At 44.8% G+C, this 18,812-nt stretch overlaps 1 protein-coding gene across 1 annotated transcript in view; it reads right to left on the reverse strand.

The window, feature by feature from the left end:
- Window positions 1-1,811: 1,811 nt before the first annotated feature.
- pip4p1a (phosphatidylinositol-4,5-bisphosphate 4-phosphatase 1a) overlaps window positions 1,812-18,812 on the reverse strand; it is a gene marked incomplete at its 3' end in the record, with an annotated part of 18,276 nt that continues 1,275 nt past the window's right edge. The window contains exons 2-7 of the mRNA XM_083653593.1: window positions 18,676-18,812; window positions 13,905-14,011; window positions 12,268-12,373; window positions 10,300-10,352; window positions 8,443-8,533; window positions 1,812-1,955 (exon numbers count right to left, since the gene is read on the reverse strand). The exon at window positions 18,676-18,812 is cut by the window's right edge and continues 57 nt beyond it. Of these exons, the coding sequence (XP_083509719.1) occupies window positions 1,812-1,955; window positions 8,443-8,533; window positions 10,300-10,352; window positions 12,268-12,373; window positions 13,905-14,011; window positions 18,676-18,812 (638 nt within the window). The remainder of the gene's footprint in view (window positions 1,956-8,442; window positions 8,534-10,299; window positions 10,353-12,267; window positions 12,374-13,904; window positions 14,012-18,675) is intronic.

Genomic DNA, 18,812 nt, shown 5'->3' on the forward strand with positions numbered 1-18,812 from the left:
GGGTGCTCAACAATTCATTTTATTTTCTCTCTTCCAGTTTCAGTAGGTCACAGGTTGGCTTGGTTCCAGCCTTAAAACATGTTAAATAAGGATTTTTCAAAATGTCTATGGGGGAAATGAATGGGAAACTCACTTCCGGGGCAAAAGATGTCACGTGACTGTTGAGCTCTATACAGGCCCCCACACTTCGGTACAACACCGGGCGCTAGCGTTCCTGACCATGTGCCGCACAACATCACGGAAGTAAACAGGAAGTGGGGGGAAAACGGCTTCATGCGCCGGGGAGCAGCTTACGTTCAAATGAATAGGCGGCCATTTTTCCATCTCGTATCCAGGTTTCTATACATCCATGGGGCAAAGCAAATACAAAAATGCAACCAAGTCAACGTTTCAGCTTTGGTTTGGACCAAAGAAGACAACCTGTAGGCGCAATCACGGCGTGACCACGCCCTCCGAGGAGACCTTCTCACTCACCGAATCAACAAGGACAACAGTGATGTGGAGGGAACCTCCGTGTGTGTGTGTGTGTGTGTGTTCTTGAAGAGAGGGGCTTGGATGCCTTTGACAAATTGGTTCCTGAGCTGTACAACTCCAAAAGAACATCCTCCTTTTGCTGTGTGCCTGTATGCACTCATGAATGTGTGTGTGTGTGTGTGTGTTGTAATCCTTCTCTCACAACTCTTTTTTTTAAGGCTTCCAAGCTGCTTTGGATCAAAGTCAGTCCCAGGGGGATAATTCAGCATAAATAGCGAGTTTAAAAACATCATAGCCTACCTTCATATATTTTGCTGACTTCATTTCTCAGACACGTTTCAACACCTACTTGACTCATTTGTTCTGAACAAAAAAAAGGTCGGGAGAAGACCAACATCCCTCCAGCCACTCATCTTCTACTGGCATCAATTTGTTAGCTTGGTTTGACTTCATCACTGCTGTCACAAAATAGCTTGTTTCTCAGGTAATAATACATGTTAAATGCCCAAATACTAAAACTAATGAAAAATCAGTTTTGAAAAAGGGGAGTGTTCTCCACCCCCCCCACCCCCCCCCCCCCCACAAAAAAAACAAGGGCTTTATTATCATCTAAGAGGCCATTTACACCTGGCACTAACATGCGTTTTCTGTGATCAGATTGCAATCGGATAGCGCTTGACCACATTAGCATGATTTCATTTATACATGGCATCAGATTGCAATCCGATTGCAATCTGATCACCCAAAAACGGGCGTCCTCTCAATCCGCATACAGTTGCTGTATGCGGATTGAGTATGTGGACTGAGAGGACACATCGCATTTACACGTGTGTTCAATGTGGTCACAATGCGTCCCTGACCACCTCCGGAGGTGGTTTGGCCGATCAGATCGCAATCCGTCTTAGGGGCGTTTACACCTGTACTTTTAAGTGGTCAAGCACTATCCGAATGCAATCTGATCACAGAAATCGCATGTTAGTGCCAGGTGTAAATGGCCTCTTAGAAACAGCATGGGGGGCTAGAGAGAAAGGAAGAGTGTTAAAAATGTTAAAATGAACCCCACACTGGCCACGAGATTAGAATAGATATATAGTAGGCTATATGCATCATCATAACCATCGATAGATATGTAGCAGTCGCAGCCATCCAGTTTTAGAAACACATTTGGACTAGAAGGGCAAGAAGGAGGAGGAGGAGGAGAACTTGTTTTACTTTCCGGGATTGGATTGAAATAAATATTCTTTTTTGTGGTTTTGCTTTTTTTAAAGCCATCTTTCCTCCTGCCTGGCGGGTTGGGAGAAGGTGCGGTCGCGTCAGAAGGCCGAGGGAGGGAGGGTCTATGTGTAGTTCTGGAGGGGCTGGCTGACCCTCATGCAGGCCCAGTAGAAGGCGCGGCCCAAGCTGAGCAGAACCAGCAGCAGCAGCGCGGCCCAGGAGGCGTAGATGCCCTGGTAGGTCTGAGCCTTCACCCACGTCCCGGCCTGCAGGGGGAGACACCACCAGACGTTTCAGAGGAGGAGGAGAATGGGGAGCGCTGCTGGGGTACATGTCAGGGATTTCCAATAATAACCGGCTTGCTGTACAGTAGGGTTGCAACTCACGATTATTTTCCTTATGGATTAATCTTGATTAATTGATTGGCCGTTTGGTCTATAAAATGTCACAAAATGGCGAAAAATGGCGTTCAGTGATTCCTAAAGCCCAAGATGACATCCTCATGTCTTCTTTTGTCCACAACACAAAGATACTACTGTCATAGAAGACTAAAGAAATCAGAAAATATTCACATTTAAGAAGCTGGAACGAGAGAATTCTTGTATTTTCCCCCGTAAAAATTTGTCTAAACGATTATAAAAAATAGTTTGCGATAAATTTTCTGACAATTGACTAATTGACTAATCGACTAATCGTTGCAGCTCTACAATACAGTACATTATCCCGCGTATTACATGGCAACTTACGAAAGAAATAAAAAATTTGAAACAAAATATTGATTTAAAAATTATTCTATTGAATTAGAAATGATTGAATTGATTTTAAAATGATTTTATTGCTGCCGCAAAAAAAAAAAGTCCCCTAAGATCCTATGGTTGGAAGTGCGTGTGGAAATGGTGTTTTCTGATGGAGTAACTGAAAGCTAATGTTTTCCACAGGGTGTGCTGAATGAGCCGACGTTGTTACAAATTAACCCTTAAATTTGATGAGTGGTTGGAGAAGGAGAGTCACTCACCACAAGAACGCTGAATTTTTTTCCCTTGAAGCCAGTAGGCCAAACGCATTGTTCGCATGCCTTTTTGTACTTGTTTGAATAAGATGAATTAAAGTGAAGAAATTCAGCCTTCTTGTGTGAGCCTTCTTCAACCACTCATCTGATGTTCCCTGGCATCACCTGCACCAGGAAGTAAAGGCTGACAGCACTGTGCACGGGGGGGCATCTACTTGTTGATGACTTAACCATGAAATTTACTGGACTTCTTTCTGCAGATGAGGCGGCATCATCCTCGCAACTTTCTGTTATTCAGAAATAACTCAGCGCAGATGGTGGTACATTATCAGTAGATTCAAATGACCCCCTACTAATCATCATTGAGGGTCATATGGTCATCACTCCCTGATGAAGGCATGTGGCTGAAACGCCTCAGAGTTCTTTTCAACAGAACCACACTATAATATCAATAAAGCTATTTTGAATCTACAGAAAGAATGCCTTGGTCTCCGCTTTTTTGGGCTTGAAATGTTGCTCACTGGGCCTTTAAAAAAAGGCATTGTAAGCACATTATGAGCACATTATGTGGTTATTGTTAATGATCACAAGTCAACTCAGGTTAAATTGATTCAGCACACTGCCCTCCCTGCAAATCAATATTTCACAAGACGAACAGCAACAAAAAGCTAGAGTGCTAACTCCGCAGTCACACCTGCATTCATGTTGTGTGTGCATTTATTGTATACAATAATGCATTTACGCTGCTGCAAACTGTGCAGAATTTCACGTGAGGATCCTGGGGGTCATGCCAACCTTCACGGGCTAAAATAACATTTGGTTTAGTTTATTTATATAAATGATATGGTCAATGCATCGGAAGGATCAATCCAACTGCAACAGACTGATCCAGTGGTGATGAATTCTCCCACTCCAAAGCAACACGTTCAATACATGAAGTGAGTGAGAGATATGAGTGGAAATGGTTATGCCATCAGGTATAAAGTGTGGAGCTGCTCAATTCTGGAAACATGGTGTGAGGAAGGTGTAGCTTCCACGTACTATGTGCTGGAGTATTTAGATTGCACCACGCTGCAGGTGATCGATCAGAACCACACAGGCGATCTGGTACTTAACAGTCTAACAACAACACACGGTGCCTAACAGTCTCATAACAGCGCGCTGCGTGTGTTGGTCAAGGATTTATATGACATCGCTAATCACATCACAACTGCTCAAGTGACATCACTTATGGCATCACCAATGACATCACAGTTGAGTGACATCACAGATGACATCGGTACAGTCCATGACATCAGATCCTTAGGTCGCTGGTTCGAAACCGGCTCGGAGATTTCCCAATGTGTATGGTATCATCATCAGTTGGTATGAGAGGGCCTTTTCTACACATGGGAATATGATTTTCTGGTTCAGAACTCACGACACTGATAGAATCAACTAAATATGGGTATAAAAACAAAGATCAAAATCAATCAAAGATTGTCCAAACTCACTGATGCCAGATTTTGGGGAGAGACTTATTATTCATGTTCAAAATATCAACCACATACCTCCACCGTGTGTCCAGGCCACAAAGTTGCACTTGAACACACACCGCAAAGACTACAGCTGATGGGTCAACTAGCATGTACAGTACGTTCTGTGCCTGTGTGCGACCTTGGACTGTGGATCTGCTGCGGATATACAAACCATTATTTTGATGCTTACATGAAAACAAAACAGCGTTTGCCTACCATTTTGACATCACTCTCGCTCACGACTTCGACAGTTTCATAATATAGAGATAATATACTGTATGTTCTAATGGAGAATATGTCTGATAAAAAGTTGCAAATGGCGCTGGCTGGTGTTGCACTTGGTCTTTTGCTCGTGGAAGAAGAAATAAAGAGGCCTAGGCGGGAAAATAAGCTCAAGGGGCTCCTGAAGGCCACATCGTCGTGAAAATATTCGTGTTTTGGAATGATCAGATGAGATGAGGTTGAAAAATGAGTAGAACGCTTTTTTACGGGCTCTCTCTTCTCGTGCACTGATTCGTTTAACCGGCTGACCAGCCAATCAGAGCGATTGGCATTGGCCTGGTGTGTCTGGGGCTTAACATGAATTCTTGTAATGAGTGGTGTTCTTCTTTTCGCCTCCCAGAGATGTACTTTATGATATAATCGCCCTGGGTTATACAGAAGATTAATGGTATCTACGATAAACCAAGCACGTTCACAGCCAGGCTTTTCAAATACAAAAGGCTGGAGCTAGATAAGCTCTTGTGTATTATTAGGCGTGTGTGGTCTGCCATGCCTACACTTCCACCATATTGTTTCACTTCATAGGCCTTTTTCACAGCTGCCATTTTGTGTCGAAAAGGCAGGGTGAACACAGGTGCAAGCAAAACGGCAATGAGGGTTTCCAACTTCCATGATTGAAAGTTGGAAACCCTCATTACTGTTGTAGCCGCTGTAGCCAGGAGAACAGTCTCATCAGAAAGCAGTCAAAGAGAGCTGGAGGTGGGAGACAGTGCTGCCCCCTAGCTGTAATCTAATCAGTTCATACTGAACAAAAAAAACACTCAAATGTGCTTACTAGAAATGAAGTCCACTCCAAACAGCCTCAAATGAGTTCCCCCCCGCCCTTCACTACTCCTGTTAATGATATATGAAGTTTTGATAGCTCTTAGGACCAAACATTTCCCCCGGCACTTCTCAGTAAGCTTATGGCGAGTGACACACCGTGACTCCAGAAAGTTACAGCAGTTACGATGATGAAATCTGCCTAAGTACACATTTGAAAATCACTGCGTTCCTCTTTTTCTTAATTGTCCTTCTAACACAGTTGGGCAGTTGCCTAGCAAATGTACTGATGCGAATGTATGCACGACACCCCTCGACTGTTGAAACGCCTAGCGACTCATAGACTTTTTGCTTCATTAAGAACAGCTTTCATGTTTTCATAAGTTAATGAAATACAACGCCACTAAACCAGCACTGCGTATAAACATCCAACGTCTGCAGCTTATATATGGAAAAGCACTCGATCATCTTAAAAGTACTCCATGTTGTCAGGGCTTGTATGTGTTGTTGTGTTCAATGTGTTTTTATTATCTGATCTGTCATTTACACGACCTGGTCATTTTGCACCCTCTGCTGTTCACACACTGCAGTGACTGTTCGGTTATTGTTATATGTTCGGTTATTGTCGTGTGTTTGGTCATTGTTAGTGTTGTGTTTTATGTTGAGGCACAAAAGGTGTGTGTGTGTGTGTGTGTGTGTGTGTGTGTGTGTGTACACGCGCGTGTCTGTGTGTGTGTGTGTGTGTGTGTGTGTGTGAAGACCAGGCGTGCCGTTGTGTATTCTTTGGATCCTCGCACTGCTTTCACTTACTACTCATTGCCTATAATCTTGCTGATGTCATAATTTGAAGCTTATTCTATTGCTGAACTCCCTACAAGATGCTTTAAATAAGAACACTGGCTTAACACTTAACACCTACAATGTAAATGTAAATGCATTGTGAGCCAGTGTTAAGCTTGTGCCCACAAGGAACAGCGAGGGGGAAATAAGAAATTAGGCAAATAGAGAAAACTCAAAACCAACAGGAAGTGATCTGTTCTCCAGTACAACCTGAACACTTCTTAAGCTGCGTTCACACCGACCTATTAAAGTTTGTTGCTGGCGTCGAGTTTACATACAAAGTCAATGCAAACGAGCGATTGAGCGTATATTCGCCTGGGAGAATAATCGCTGGGCGTCCGAGCGGCAGAGACAGAGCGATGGGGAGAAAATACGCTCGTCGCTCAAGATGAAATATTCCAACTCGAGCGAAAATACGCTGGCATCAGTCGCTCGCTGTTCAACGCTGATTGGCTGCCGTGTGAGAGCGAGTCAAGGATCACTCTGGCTTGGAACAAACCGCTGGTTTATTGTGTTGCAACAAACCGCATTGACAGCTGATTGACAGGCTGACAGCTGACATGAAGTGAAGTCTGTACTACCGGTATGCAGCTCGCATTAGGAGCACGCTGATAGGCTTAGCTTGTAAACAATGACGGTGGCTCGTAGTGGACAAACAGCATGACATTGCATAACGTTATATCCCCCACATGTCCGTCATTTCGTGTGCCTGTTGATGAGCGATTTAAACAGAGCGACAGAGTGATTCCAAAGGGTTGACTTGAGCGACAGAGCGAAAAATAAATATCTCGGTGTGAACACCGCTTTACAGTTAAACTAGCTTGTTTTTTGTACTATATCTGACTGACACATGGCGGCCTGTCAGAGCAGCTGCAAGGCGCCCGCGGCAGGAGTGCGAAGAAAAGCAGCCACGGGAACCTTATCGCTTGGAGAAAAGGGAGCAAATGTTTTCTGTGCGATCGCAGAAAGGAGGGGGGAGGACAAGATCAGAAATGAGGAGGCAACAGTTTCACCATCCCTTCTTATCTGTCGCCCTCCCGTCCACTAAGATGCTAGCGTCTGCCTCGTAGCCGTTCATAACCTCGTCCACTAAGATGCTAGCGTCTGCCTCGTAGCCGTTCATAACCTCGTCCTCTAAGATGCTAGCGTCTGCCTCGTAGCCGTTCATAACCTCGTCCACTAAGATGCTAGCGTCTGCCTCGTAGCCGTTCATAACCTCGTCCACTAAGACGCTAGCGTCTGCCTCGTAGCCGTTCATAATCTCGTCCTCTAAGACGCTAGCGTCTGCCTCGTAGCCGTTCATAACCTCGTCCTCTAAGATGCTAGCGTCTGCCTCGCAGCCGTTCATAACCTCGTCCTCTAAGATGCTAGCGTCTGCCTCGTAGCCGTTCATAACCTCATCCTCTAAGATGCTAGCGTCTGCCTCGTAGCCGTTCATAACCTCGTCCTCTAAGATGCTAGCGTCTGCCTCGTAGCCGTTCATAACCTCGTCCTCTAAGATGCTAGCGTCTGCCTCGTAGCTGTTCATAACCTCGTCCTCTAAGATGCTAGCGTCTGCCTCGTAGCCGTTCATAACCTCGTCCTCTAAGATGCTAGCGTCTGCCTCGTAGCCGTTCATAACCTCGTCCTCTAAGATGCTAGCATCTGCCTCGCAGCCGTTCATAACCTCGTCCTCTAAGATGCTAGCGTCTGCCTCACAGCCGTTCATAACCTCGTCCTCTAAGATGCTAGCGTCTGCCTCACAGCCGTTCATAACCTCGTCCTCTAAGATGCTAGCGTCTGCCTCACAGCAGTTAATAACCTCGTCCTCTAAGATGCTAGTGTCTGCCTCACAGCAGTTAATAACCTCGTCCACTAAGATGCTAGCGTCTGCCTCACAGCCGTTCATAACCTCGTCCTCTAAGATGCTAGCATCTGCCTCACAGCCGTTCATAACCTCGTCCTCTAAGATGCTAGCATCTGCCTTGCAGCCGTTCATAACCTCATCCTCTAAGATGCTAGCGTCTGCCTCACAGCAGTTAATAACCTCGTCCTCTAAGATGCTAGTGTCTGCCTCACAGCCGTTCATAACCTCGTCCTCTAAGATGCTAGCGTCTGCCTCACAGCAGTTAATAACCTCGTCCTCTAAGATGCTAGTGTCTGCCTCACAGCCGTTCATAACCTCGTCCTCTAAGATGCTAGCGTCTGCCTCACAGCCGTTCATAACCTCGTCCTCTAAGATGCTAGCATCTGCCTTGCAGCCGTTCATAACCTCGTCCTCTAAGATGCTAGCATCTGCCTTGCAGCCGTTCATAACCTCTATTCATCTGGGTGACAGTATGGTGGATGATGGTGTCCACTCACCATCAGCCCGGCGGTGGAGATGCTGAATAGCAAGCACAGTAGAAAACACCACAAGCTCCGCCTCCGGGGATACCTCTGACCAATGGAGGAGCTGCAGGACAAACGGAGGGGAAGAGTGAAAAAATGAACCTTATTAGGAAATAGGGCTGGGCGATAATTCGATATTATCGTCTTTCAGTGGAATCTCATATCGTGATGATATGAAGATAATTTAATTAATTTAAATTGTCTAAATTGATAATGAGAAGCAAAGTTTACTTAAAAACTCAGTAATAGCAATATTATTTGAAAATGTTGGTTTTGTTTGACATCACACCCTAATACCATTTGGTTCAATGAGATGAACATTACATTTGATTATATTAATGCGATTTTCCATATGTGATCCATAGTGTGTGTGATAACCTGATGAATATCGTGATATTGATTTCAGCCATATCGCCACCAAGCCCTATTAGGAAATGCAATAGGTATTATACAACTGTATTATACGTTTGTTTGTTTGTGTTTGTGTGTGTGAGGATATGATTATAATTTATAACATCATACCACTCTGTGACGCAATGATATGATATGATCCTCCTGTGTTTCTTTAGCCCATTTAATACCTGGGGACCTTTACTGAAATCATGATCTGTCCAACCAAGCAAAGACTAAATTCTGTCCCAAAAACAAAGCGTTTGTGTAACAGTAGCCGAGTAAAGTCCCACAAAAGTCCCACAAACTGCACTCGCAGAGTTAAGAAGCTTATCTGATGTATTCATTTAGCAAAGGAGCTAATGATAGAGGAATGTGGTTTGCAGCATAGTTCAAAGAAAACCCAGATGCACAAAATATGCATGACCAAATCTCAGGGATCACAAACCTCATGATGTTACTAAACACATGTAAACACTCATACTGAGGCTGATGTGGAAACAGCAGTTGTGGGGTACAACAACACTGGTTAGAGCAGTTGTTCTCAAACTTTTTCACGCCAAGGACCCCTAAACTGACACAAATTAGACCACAGACCCCCATTTGATAAGATTATGCATAATATTTGTTGCTGTTGTTTTATTACAAAAAGTGTATGAAACCCATGACCAAATATAGTCATACATTCTGTCATTATGTTACTTATGGATGGAATTATTGTGAAAATAAATTATTTCCCCTTTTGATGGGGACCCCCTTGAACCCCCTTGAACCCCCTCAAGGACCCCTGGGGGTCCCCGGACCCCACTTTGAGAACCAATGGGTTAGAGAGACTGTCACGAAAACCAGGAGGTCACAGGTTTGATTCCCAGCAAAACCCACTATATATCATGTCCTTGAGCGAGACCCTGAACCTACAACCTGCTCACTCTATGCAAGTTTCTCTCAGTACAAGCGTCAGCTAAACGTCTAAAGCTAAGTTCACATTACGCGACAATACCCTCTGCGACAGTTTTTGGAGCTTGCCGGTTTTGGTGCAAACAAACTGCTGTCCCACAACCAAAAAACTAATTTTAAAAGCATTTAAGTATCCAAATCTTAGATGTTTACCAAGATCATTCTATTATCTATTGAAACCCAACATAATATTTGAAATAGCTGTAAACTGACTTTGAACCAATTCTGTAGAATGGTCGATATATGTTGTGCGATATATGTTGTGCGAGTGTGTGGTGAAAGACTAAAGCCGGTGTGAGTCTGGGATTCTCCTGTTGACATACATATTTTGTAATGGGTGATCGATCGCCTGTCATATATTGTGAAAACCAAAACGACTACAAGACTGACAAATTACAATACAGCAAGTTGTGTTATCTGAACAGAACAGCGATCCGACGACTTGGACCGTCGGGTAGTGTGTCCGTGCTTTTGGCTACTTACACTTTCCTGCAGTGTGGGCACCTGGCCAGTGTCCGGTCTGTGAACTCTGTCCACTGAAATGACAAAGAGAAACACATTCAGACAATAACTAACATACAGTATTTGTCAATTCATCAATCATGACAGAGGTTCAAGCAACGGAACTGTTAAAGTTACCAAAATTATTTACAACTATCAGCATTTTGCAAAATTGCCCTTTGAAAAAGTCTCCGTCTGGTTGTCAACAGAATCAAACAGATGAGTGCTCTGATTGGTTGACAGTATGCATACCGTAGTCAGGTGACAATTATAGCCAGCCAGCTGCTTGCCAGACTAGCCAAAATCTGTGCCTCACATTGGTGCCGGGTGGCAGTTGCTGAAGCTCCAACATTGGCCAAAAATAGAAATAATAAGCTTTGTATCATCTAAGCATCAAAAAACTGAAAAAGAAAATGACGCTCATTGTGTTTCGCAATCAACCTCAAATGAAACTTTTCCTGACCGAGTTGAAATCCCTTCACTGGATCTTTGTTTTGAATGAGGAACATCACATCTTGCTTATTACTGTATCTGCTCATACCATAAGCCTGAATGCAATGGGAATCTGCACTGACACGGGCTGATGTTTGGACTCCGTATCAGGTATTACACCCGACTTGAAGATACTCAAATGTCTTTCTCCATTACAGAAGCCCTTGTTCAGATAGATTTATAGTAAGAACTCAAACACAAACAAACAGCCCACCTCAAACCAACAGCGGGACGGCAGCCAAAAAACACGAAGAAGAAAAATCGAGTGTTCTCTCAGGGTGTAAACATTTATTCTCATCCTAACGTTGGGCTGTGATGAATTTGTAAACCTTGAGAGTAGCATACGCGGTATATCTACATCTCCCTTGTTCAGATAGAAACACTCTGTATGGGAAACAGAGAAAACATTATCACTAGATCTGCGACAAAATGGATCACTGCCACACACCACCCAAAGGCAAAGAGTTGTGCTTTCATTCAGCCAGCCTGTCTTTTCAGCAGGTAGGGGGGCGGCCTGGCAACGACCTATAGCATCGATCTCTACCATCGTCCAGTAAGAATGTGGGTCAACCTCTCACTAATTGCAATAAAACCAAACTCAATGGATTTTGTGTCCTCAGTGTGTTACATGTGAGAGAGAAAAAGGTCTTATGAGGGGAATGTTTTGAAAAGGTTGAATCAAGGGGGTTTGTTCATATATCATTCATAGCCTGATTTATATAACATATCATTCCAATAAACATGACAAAAATGTATTTCTTTATATTTTAAGACTGTTGAAAGTATTTATGGAGTGATGTAGAGAGATATCCAAAATTCCCTCTGTAAAAAAAAAAACTTTGACTCTTAATAGGTCAACAAAATGAAATGAAATGAATTAATTTTGAACCTGGCTTTATCCAATGTTCAGATTTCTGTTCTGGAAATATATGCAAAGTAGCGCCTCATTTGCACAATTTCAGAAAACTTCATTCATTCAAGCTTCGTGGTGATAGCTATTAATTCAAATGTTTACCATATTCACCCGTTTGGTAGGATCATATGGAGGTGATTTTTAAAACGTTCCCCGCATTGGATTACTTAAGACTTTTTCTCTCTCATATAGAACATATTGAGGAGACAAACTCCATTGAGTTTGGTTCTCTTGCAATTAGTCCGAGGTTGACTCAAATTTTGTGGTAAAATGCCTGATATACCAGTATCTACACCTCTACTCTTCTCTTCCTCTGCCATCCTCTACCCTCCCCCCCCCCCTCTCTCTCTCTCTCTTTCACCATCCTTACCTCCACACTTTGTTAAAAGCGGGGGCAAATCAAATGTCGCCTAGGGCACCAATATGACTAGAGCTGGCCCTGAAGAAGAACCATGTCTTTAGGCGTAACAGGAAGTTGGAGAATTGTTGGCAGACATTTGTGTTTTTTTAAGCAGAGAGTTGAACAGAGAAGTTGAGTCTGGTACCAGGAAGGTGTTGCTGCAGTGTCCGCAGCAGACCCGGGCCCCGGCGGGCTGGGGATCGGGACTGGCCGGACCGGGGTGGACTGGACCCAGGTTGATTATCCTCTTACTGGGAAGACACACACACACACAGACACACACAAATCAACCTACCCGTCTACTTTTTGTCCGTGCCTGATGTAGTTGACTCCTTTGGCGGTATGGAAAGGTGTGGACATTTTGTACTGAACAAGATTCCTTGTTTTTTCCTGAGGTATTAAATGTGCAAAAAAAAACTTCTAAACAAATGCTCTGGTTATAGGGTAAAGGAAGGAATATTTTTCAGTGAAGGTTTTTCGTGTGCACGTAGACATTTCATTTAGTGTGAAAAGCGCATTGTTCTCACCCAGTTAATTCATCACAACATTGGTGAAACAATAAAGCATGGAAGCCACAATGAGCCTTCAGCGTTAATTTATGACGTGCATGAGAAGTGGTGGTCTGAGCGTGAGCGCAGGCATCGGCTGTTTGAAAGAGGAGTTGGGCTTCAGATCTTGGCGACGAGCGATTTTGTGATGAGCACTTTCAAACAATACATGTTTACATAGTAGTGGGAAATGTCCCCAAAAAGAGACGCTGCTAAAAATGCCACTCTCGTACATTTGATGCCTTCAGCATAAACAAGGGATCTTCTCTTTCTTACCAATTATGCTAGGCTACATGAGCGTGCTGTTCAGATGAGTTGCCAAAGCCCTGCAGTTTCAGCGACTGACAACGGCCTTAACGTGTTTTATTACCATCAAAATCCCAACGCATTGTGCTCTCCTTGACCTGCGAAAGCGCTGTAAGCGCTTAAAGAGTTCTGTGGTTTTTCGCTTGAACTATTTTCACGACAGACGGTGAGACGGAGACAACTGAAACTTTGCCAAACTGTCTTTACACTTTCAGCATCCTTGTCACCGTTTTCCTTATGCACGGGGGGGAAAAGCAAAACATCGCCACAGAACCGAGTCAGAACTCGACGGAACATCTTCCAGTTTACTTTGACCTTTGAGTGTTTTCACCGTGCGTCACACAGCCGCCTCAACCACAAGCGTTCTAATTGGCTTGAGTGCCAATTCTGCCATCTGATGTTCAAACTGTGCGAGTGGATCTGCAGAGAGTGCATTTGATTACACATAATTAGAGACATAATTATAGTAAATAAATGCTGTCGGACCTCGCAAACTACTTTATTTATTTTAGCTCCAAGTTGCAGATTGTCACATTTTCTTTTTGGCAACATTTCATCACACCTGTGTGCACAGCTCTCACTGCCTTCCTGAAACAGGGCCTAAAATAACATTCGCACGGCAAACATACAGTAATACCAACATAAGCCCCAGATACAGACAGGCATAAAGCACATTTAATGAGCCAGTTATTTCCTCATGCGCTTCCCTGAGAGCTGCATGTAAACTGTGCTCAGGGCAGCGCCTTAATTGAGGGACCGCCTGCTCCCATTGCACCTCGTTTCCGCTTCACTCCTTTCTCACACGCACACACACACACACACGCACACACACACACGCGCGCGCGCACACACGCATGCACACGCACGCGCGCACACGCACGCGCGCACACACACACACACACACACACACGGACACACACACTCTCACCAGTATGGCCGGGGACAGGCGATCCTCTGGGAAGTGACTTTGCAGATGAGCAGACAGTTGCAGGGGCAGCGGACGTACTTCTTCCCCGCTGGAGCATTCTTAATGGGCTGCAGAGGGAGACAGAGGCACGCGGGAGGGAGGGAGGGGCAGACAGGCAGAGAGAAGCAGAGAAGAAGAGAGAAGAGAACAGAACAGTATATTAGAAGACGTGTAGGGAGGGGCAGATAGGCAGAGAACAGAACAGTATATTAGAGGTGGAGTAGATAACAAGCCAATTACTCTGGATGGGCATTAAGCAATACTAGACGCGAGGGAGGGAGAGCTATTGGGACGCGGCGCCGGTGCTGCAGTCACAGGGCACCGGGCCAAAGGCCGGCAGTATGGCACGGCGACCCGGGGTTGGCAGCGCTCGCCGCCTGACGGGACGGGAGGGGTTTGTTGCAGTTCAGATGAGTTAACGGACATAATTAGATGCCTGATGTGGAATTTGAATGTGTAAACTGAGATTTGAACTCATACACACAACAGACGCTCACTCCGCACAGCCAAAAGCACACTGAGGAGGAAACGGGGGCAAGCAGAGGCCCCTCCTGCTGAGAAATATTTTTCCAGCACTGCTTATAACTGTAATATTGTATCATAATTGCAATATACATGGTTATTCTGAAATGTCTGCATGTGACGGACCCCCATATAGATGCACATTAGGTCGCACAGACCTCGTTCGATAGGACTGCGTCTCCTATTTGAGGATTTTGCTTGATTTATTATTGAAGGGTCTTAATGGTCTACTGGTCTGTAGGCGGGGAGATAATGGCGGCGGGCGAGTGAACGGTTTGACGTCATTCTCCTCTCCTCTAATTGGGAGTCGTTTCTAGTGAATTAAACTGCCGTCGCAGGAAAAAGCTGCGCTGGGCAAAAAACGTTAACGTCAAAAAAATGCACCTTTCTCATAGGGCTAAATCACACAGTGGGGCCTGCGACAGAGAGAAGAGCCATCCATTACCCCTAAGTGGAAACCCTGCAGAGTCACCCCATTTATTCAAATTAAGTCCGGCTGTCACGGTCACTGGCCTGCGGAAAATGATGAATCGAGCAGAAAAGATCCAAAAGGCCTCACAGTGGTGCGGCGCAGCTCTGTCCAGAGAAGGCTGGACTCACCGACGACGTAAGATCTTTCCCCCCCCCCTCACTCGTCTCTTTGCTTTGCTTTGATATAAAACCTTGCAGACCGCCGGGGCTGGTAAACAGCTGTGTGCTCTGCTCTGCTCTGTGCAGTGAGCAGTGCACTACTGACAACGTGTTGCATGATTTATGGCTATTGAAGTTCACATCTTTCAAACGGCCCTCTGCCATTTTGGAGCTGCCAACGTGCAAAGTTGTCGAGTTCAACGTCAGGCTATTCATCATTTTTGCTATTGGCCCTCTCGAACCCCCTGCAAGGACTCCTTGGGGTGCCCACACGCCCCGCTGAGAACCCCTCGACATAGATTATAAAAGAGTTGTCAGCCAGCAGGTCTGCTTTGCGTCCACGGCACGCACATCTCTTGGACCTGACCCTGTATGTCTGCATAATGAAACACAACATATAATAAGCTCATCAATATTACCCCATCGGTATATTTTACAAGGCTGACAACACGCTTCATCTGCATGTGTGGATATATTTCTGTACATAGCTGTTGTCTGTGTTAAAACCTTGTATGTCCAAAATGTCCACTTTTCAGCATCTAAGAAAAGCAGCCATTAGGTTCAGCTTGATGACCAAGCATTTTTGTGTTCATCCAAGTGGTTTTTGAGACATTTTCATAAACCCAAAGGTTGTAGAATTTTCTCAACCCCACAGACCAGCATGAAATCCATCAATTCACATTAAGGCTGCATTCAGCGATGTTTTCATGTTAAAATAAGTGTTAAATGGCTCTATATTCTGACAGCAATCACTGAAATAAGAGTGTTTGGTCAGTGACTTGGAACCCCCAACCCCCCGCTGTCCTCTATCTCTCTCCTGTAGTCCTGCAGGCAGGGCGCATGTATCTCTGCAACCGTATGGCTCATATGACTCACGGATGGCGGCGTTGGATTCGGGGTGAAAAAATACCTATAGTCCTTTAGGCATCGCGATCCGACCTTCCGTTTCCCAGAAAATGTCAACAATTCTCTGAGGGGATAAACACTCCCACTATCCAATCAGAGAAATGTTGATGTTTTCTGGGAAACGCAAGGTTAGATCGCGACGCCTTTAAAGGACTAATGTATTTTTTCACCATCGCCGCCATCCCCGAGTCTCTACGAGTTACGGTTGCGGAGATACGTCCGCCCTGCATGCAGGACTACAGGAGAGAGATAGAGGACAGAGGGGGGTTGCGGGTTTCAAGTCACTGACCAAACACTCCATTTCAGTGTAGATGATTGGATGTAATCCAAAAGGTACTGGAGCACACAGATCAAGTGTGTATAATGAAGTTTTTATTTAACTAACGTTTCGACACTACTGTGTCTTCATCAACTCTGACGAAGACACAGTAGTGTCCAGCACCAGAGCACCAGACCAGCCTGCTGGGCTGTAGAGGCTGAGGCGCGCTTAACTACATCCTGCATGAACTCTATTTCAGTGATTACTGTCAGAATATAGAGCCAATTAACACTTATTTTAACACAAAACATCGCTGAATGCAGCTTTGAGACGTGAAAATCACCCATACAGGCGTGAGGTTTTCACCCGACAGGCGGTATGTTCGCGCCATCTGTAAATAGCTTACAATGCACGTTTGTACATCTGGACACATTTGTGCGTTATTAATTCGCCCATCTGTACACCAATTTGAATAGCACACGATGCGAACGTGCAGAACCGCTTCAATCTGTGAATCTGTCCCTGATGACGACGTATCCATTTATTTGTGCATCTTTATTTAACTGTGTGTTACTTTCAGTATATTGGGTTGTTGACACATTACGTGCTCCAACTGTCTTTATTCTCATCTAGGTCCTATTTCTGTAGTGTTGCAATGGGCCAATTAGCTCACAGGGAGGGGATGACGAAAGCTTCTTCTGATCTAATATAATCATCTGATCATGTGTTCAACTGATCAGAGGTGGGATAAAGTCAAAGTGCAGCTGTGCATCTGTATTTGTTTGTTATTGTTTGATCATTTACATTCTCGTGTTAAAGATGCTGCATGGAGCACTTTTAAATGTATATCACTGTGAAATTAATGGTGATACTGTAGTGGTATAATTGCAACATAAACATAACATTAATAACAAATGAGACTGATAGGCTCGATCTCATGCCGGTGGTGTCTTAGTGCTAATGTTCCCTCAAAATTAAGCCCACATTTCCCAGAAACCCTCTTGCTCCCCATCACAAAAGAGGATGATGCTGCACCCCCCTCCCCCCTCCCTGGTGTCAGTCAGTCTGTGTGTGTGTGTGTGTGTGTGTGTGTGTGTGTGTGTGTGTGTGTGTGTGACGCGTGTGTGTTTCCTTCACTTTCCAGATGAGGCTGAACATGTTGCAAGTGGTTTTTCCTGTCAGCCGACGCCGTCACTCCTTCCACTATCTTCCATTAACAGAAAGTCTTCCCAGCTTTAGCTCCGTTATCACTGAGACAACAGCACCCTCTTCCTGTTTTGTGCCACAAAGCAATCCATCAGATTTGCTGCTAAATGCAACCCGGTGGTGCTGCGCAGTGTAAATGTACAGTGTAGGAAGTGACACGGGCTGCTGGTTTTCTTCACAATGGTCTCATTTACTTACAGTGATTAGTATACCATTGTCTTCAAATGAATGTGCAGGTGTATAATGTACTGGTGCACCTGCTCTACCTACTTTTTTTTTTGGTTTTTCCACTGGGCACGTACCGGGCTAAGGCGAGCAGACTGAGGCACTCATTTTTCTAGTACCAGCTCTGTCGAGGTTCCAAGTGAGCTGAGGCGATACCAAAACGTGCAAACGTGAAACACTGCAGACTACTGATTGGTCAAAGAGAATTGTCTTCTTGCACACATATGCTAATGGTAGCTACCAGGTTAGCTCACCCACTAGCGTGTAGGATTTCACAAACTCTCCTGTCTTTTGTCTTGCTGCCTTTAGCCTCTTCTGAAATCAAATTGGTCTCCTTGCTCAGCCTCGACAGACAGCCGTTTTCAGCTGCACACAGGCATTTAGAACAACTATGTAGAAAAAGCTCATCTTCTCGCTGATGGCCTCATTTGCTGATGTAGGTAATATTATAGAGCCATCAGTATTCATAACCAGTTCAAAGTTCCATGAGGCTGTGACTATATTTACAACACATAATACACAGTCTCACAGCAAGGCCGTTTTATTCCACAAGGCTTGTTATAAAACCGGAGTTATAACCATGACCCTGAGTTTCATGCAGCCTCGTTATGGCGACCAGTTGTGGGGGTGGGCACATTGGGGGGTATTTTTTGCGGTGGAAAACCAACAGGTACTATCAAAAGCAGAGCCGTGTAGAGCAAAGTAGAGCAGGTACTGGCAGTGGCAAAATGACTAATACATAGGCACCTTCTAGAAGATACTGCACGCCTGTTTGTATAAGCGGGTGTTGCAACCGGGTGTGGAGCTTGCGGAGTTGACGTCACGCATTGTTCTCAGCATAGGGTATTCAACAAACATGGCACTCCTCCCGCTGTTCTTCGCATAGGGTATTCAATAAACATGGCACAACTCTGCAAACTCGAAATACAGATCCTGAACACAAGTGGGTGCATTGACAGATTCCTTCAGGTTCCTTCCTCCTACCGTAGCTTCATTGCAGACCCCGCACTTGACCACGTGCTGGTGGATCTTGCCCTCCACGGAGATCAGGCTCTGACACACCCGGCAGCTGATGACGGGGGCGCTGCCGCTCTCTGGGGAGGTGAGGGGGGAGTAGGGCG

The sequence above is a fragment of the Poromitra crassiceps genome, assembly GCF_964638095.1.
Source record: "Poromitra crassiceps genome assembly, chromosome: 17".
Classification (NCBI taxonomy): domain Eukaryota; kingdom Metazoa; phylum Chordata; class Actinopteri; order Beryciformes; family Melamphaidae; genus Poromitra; species Poromitra crassiceps.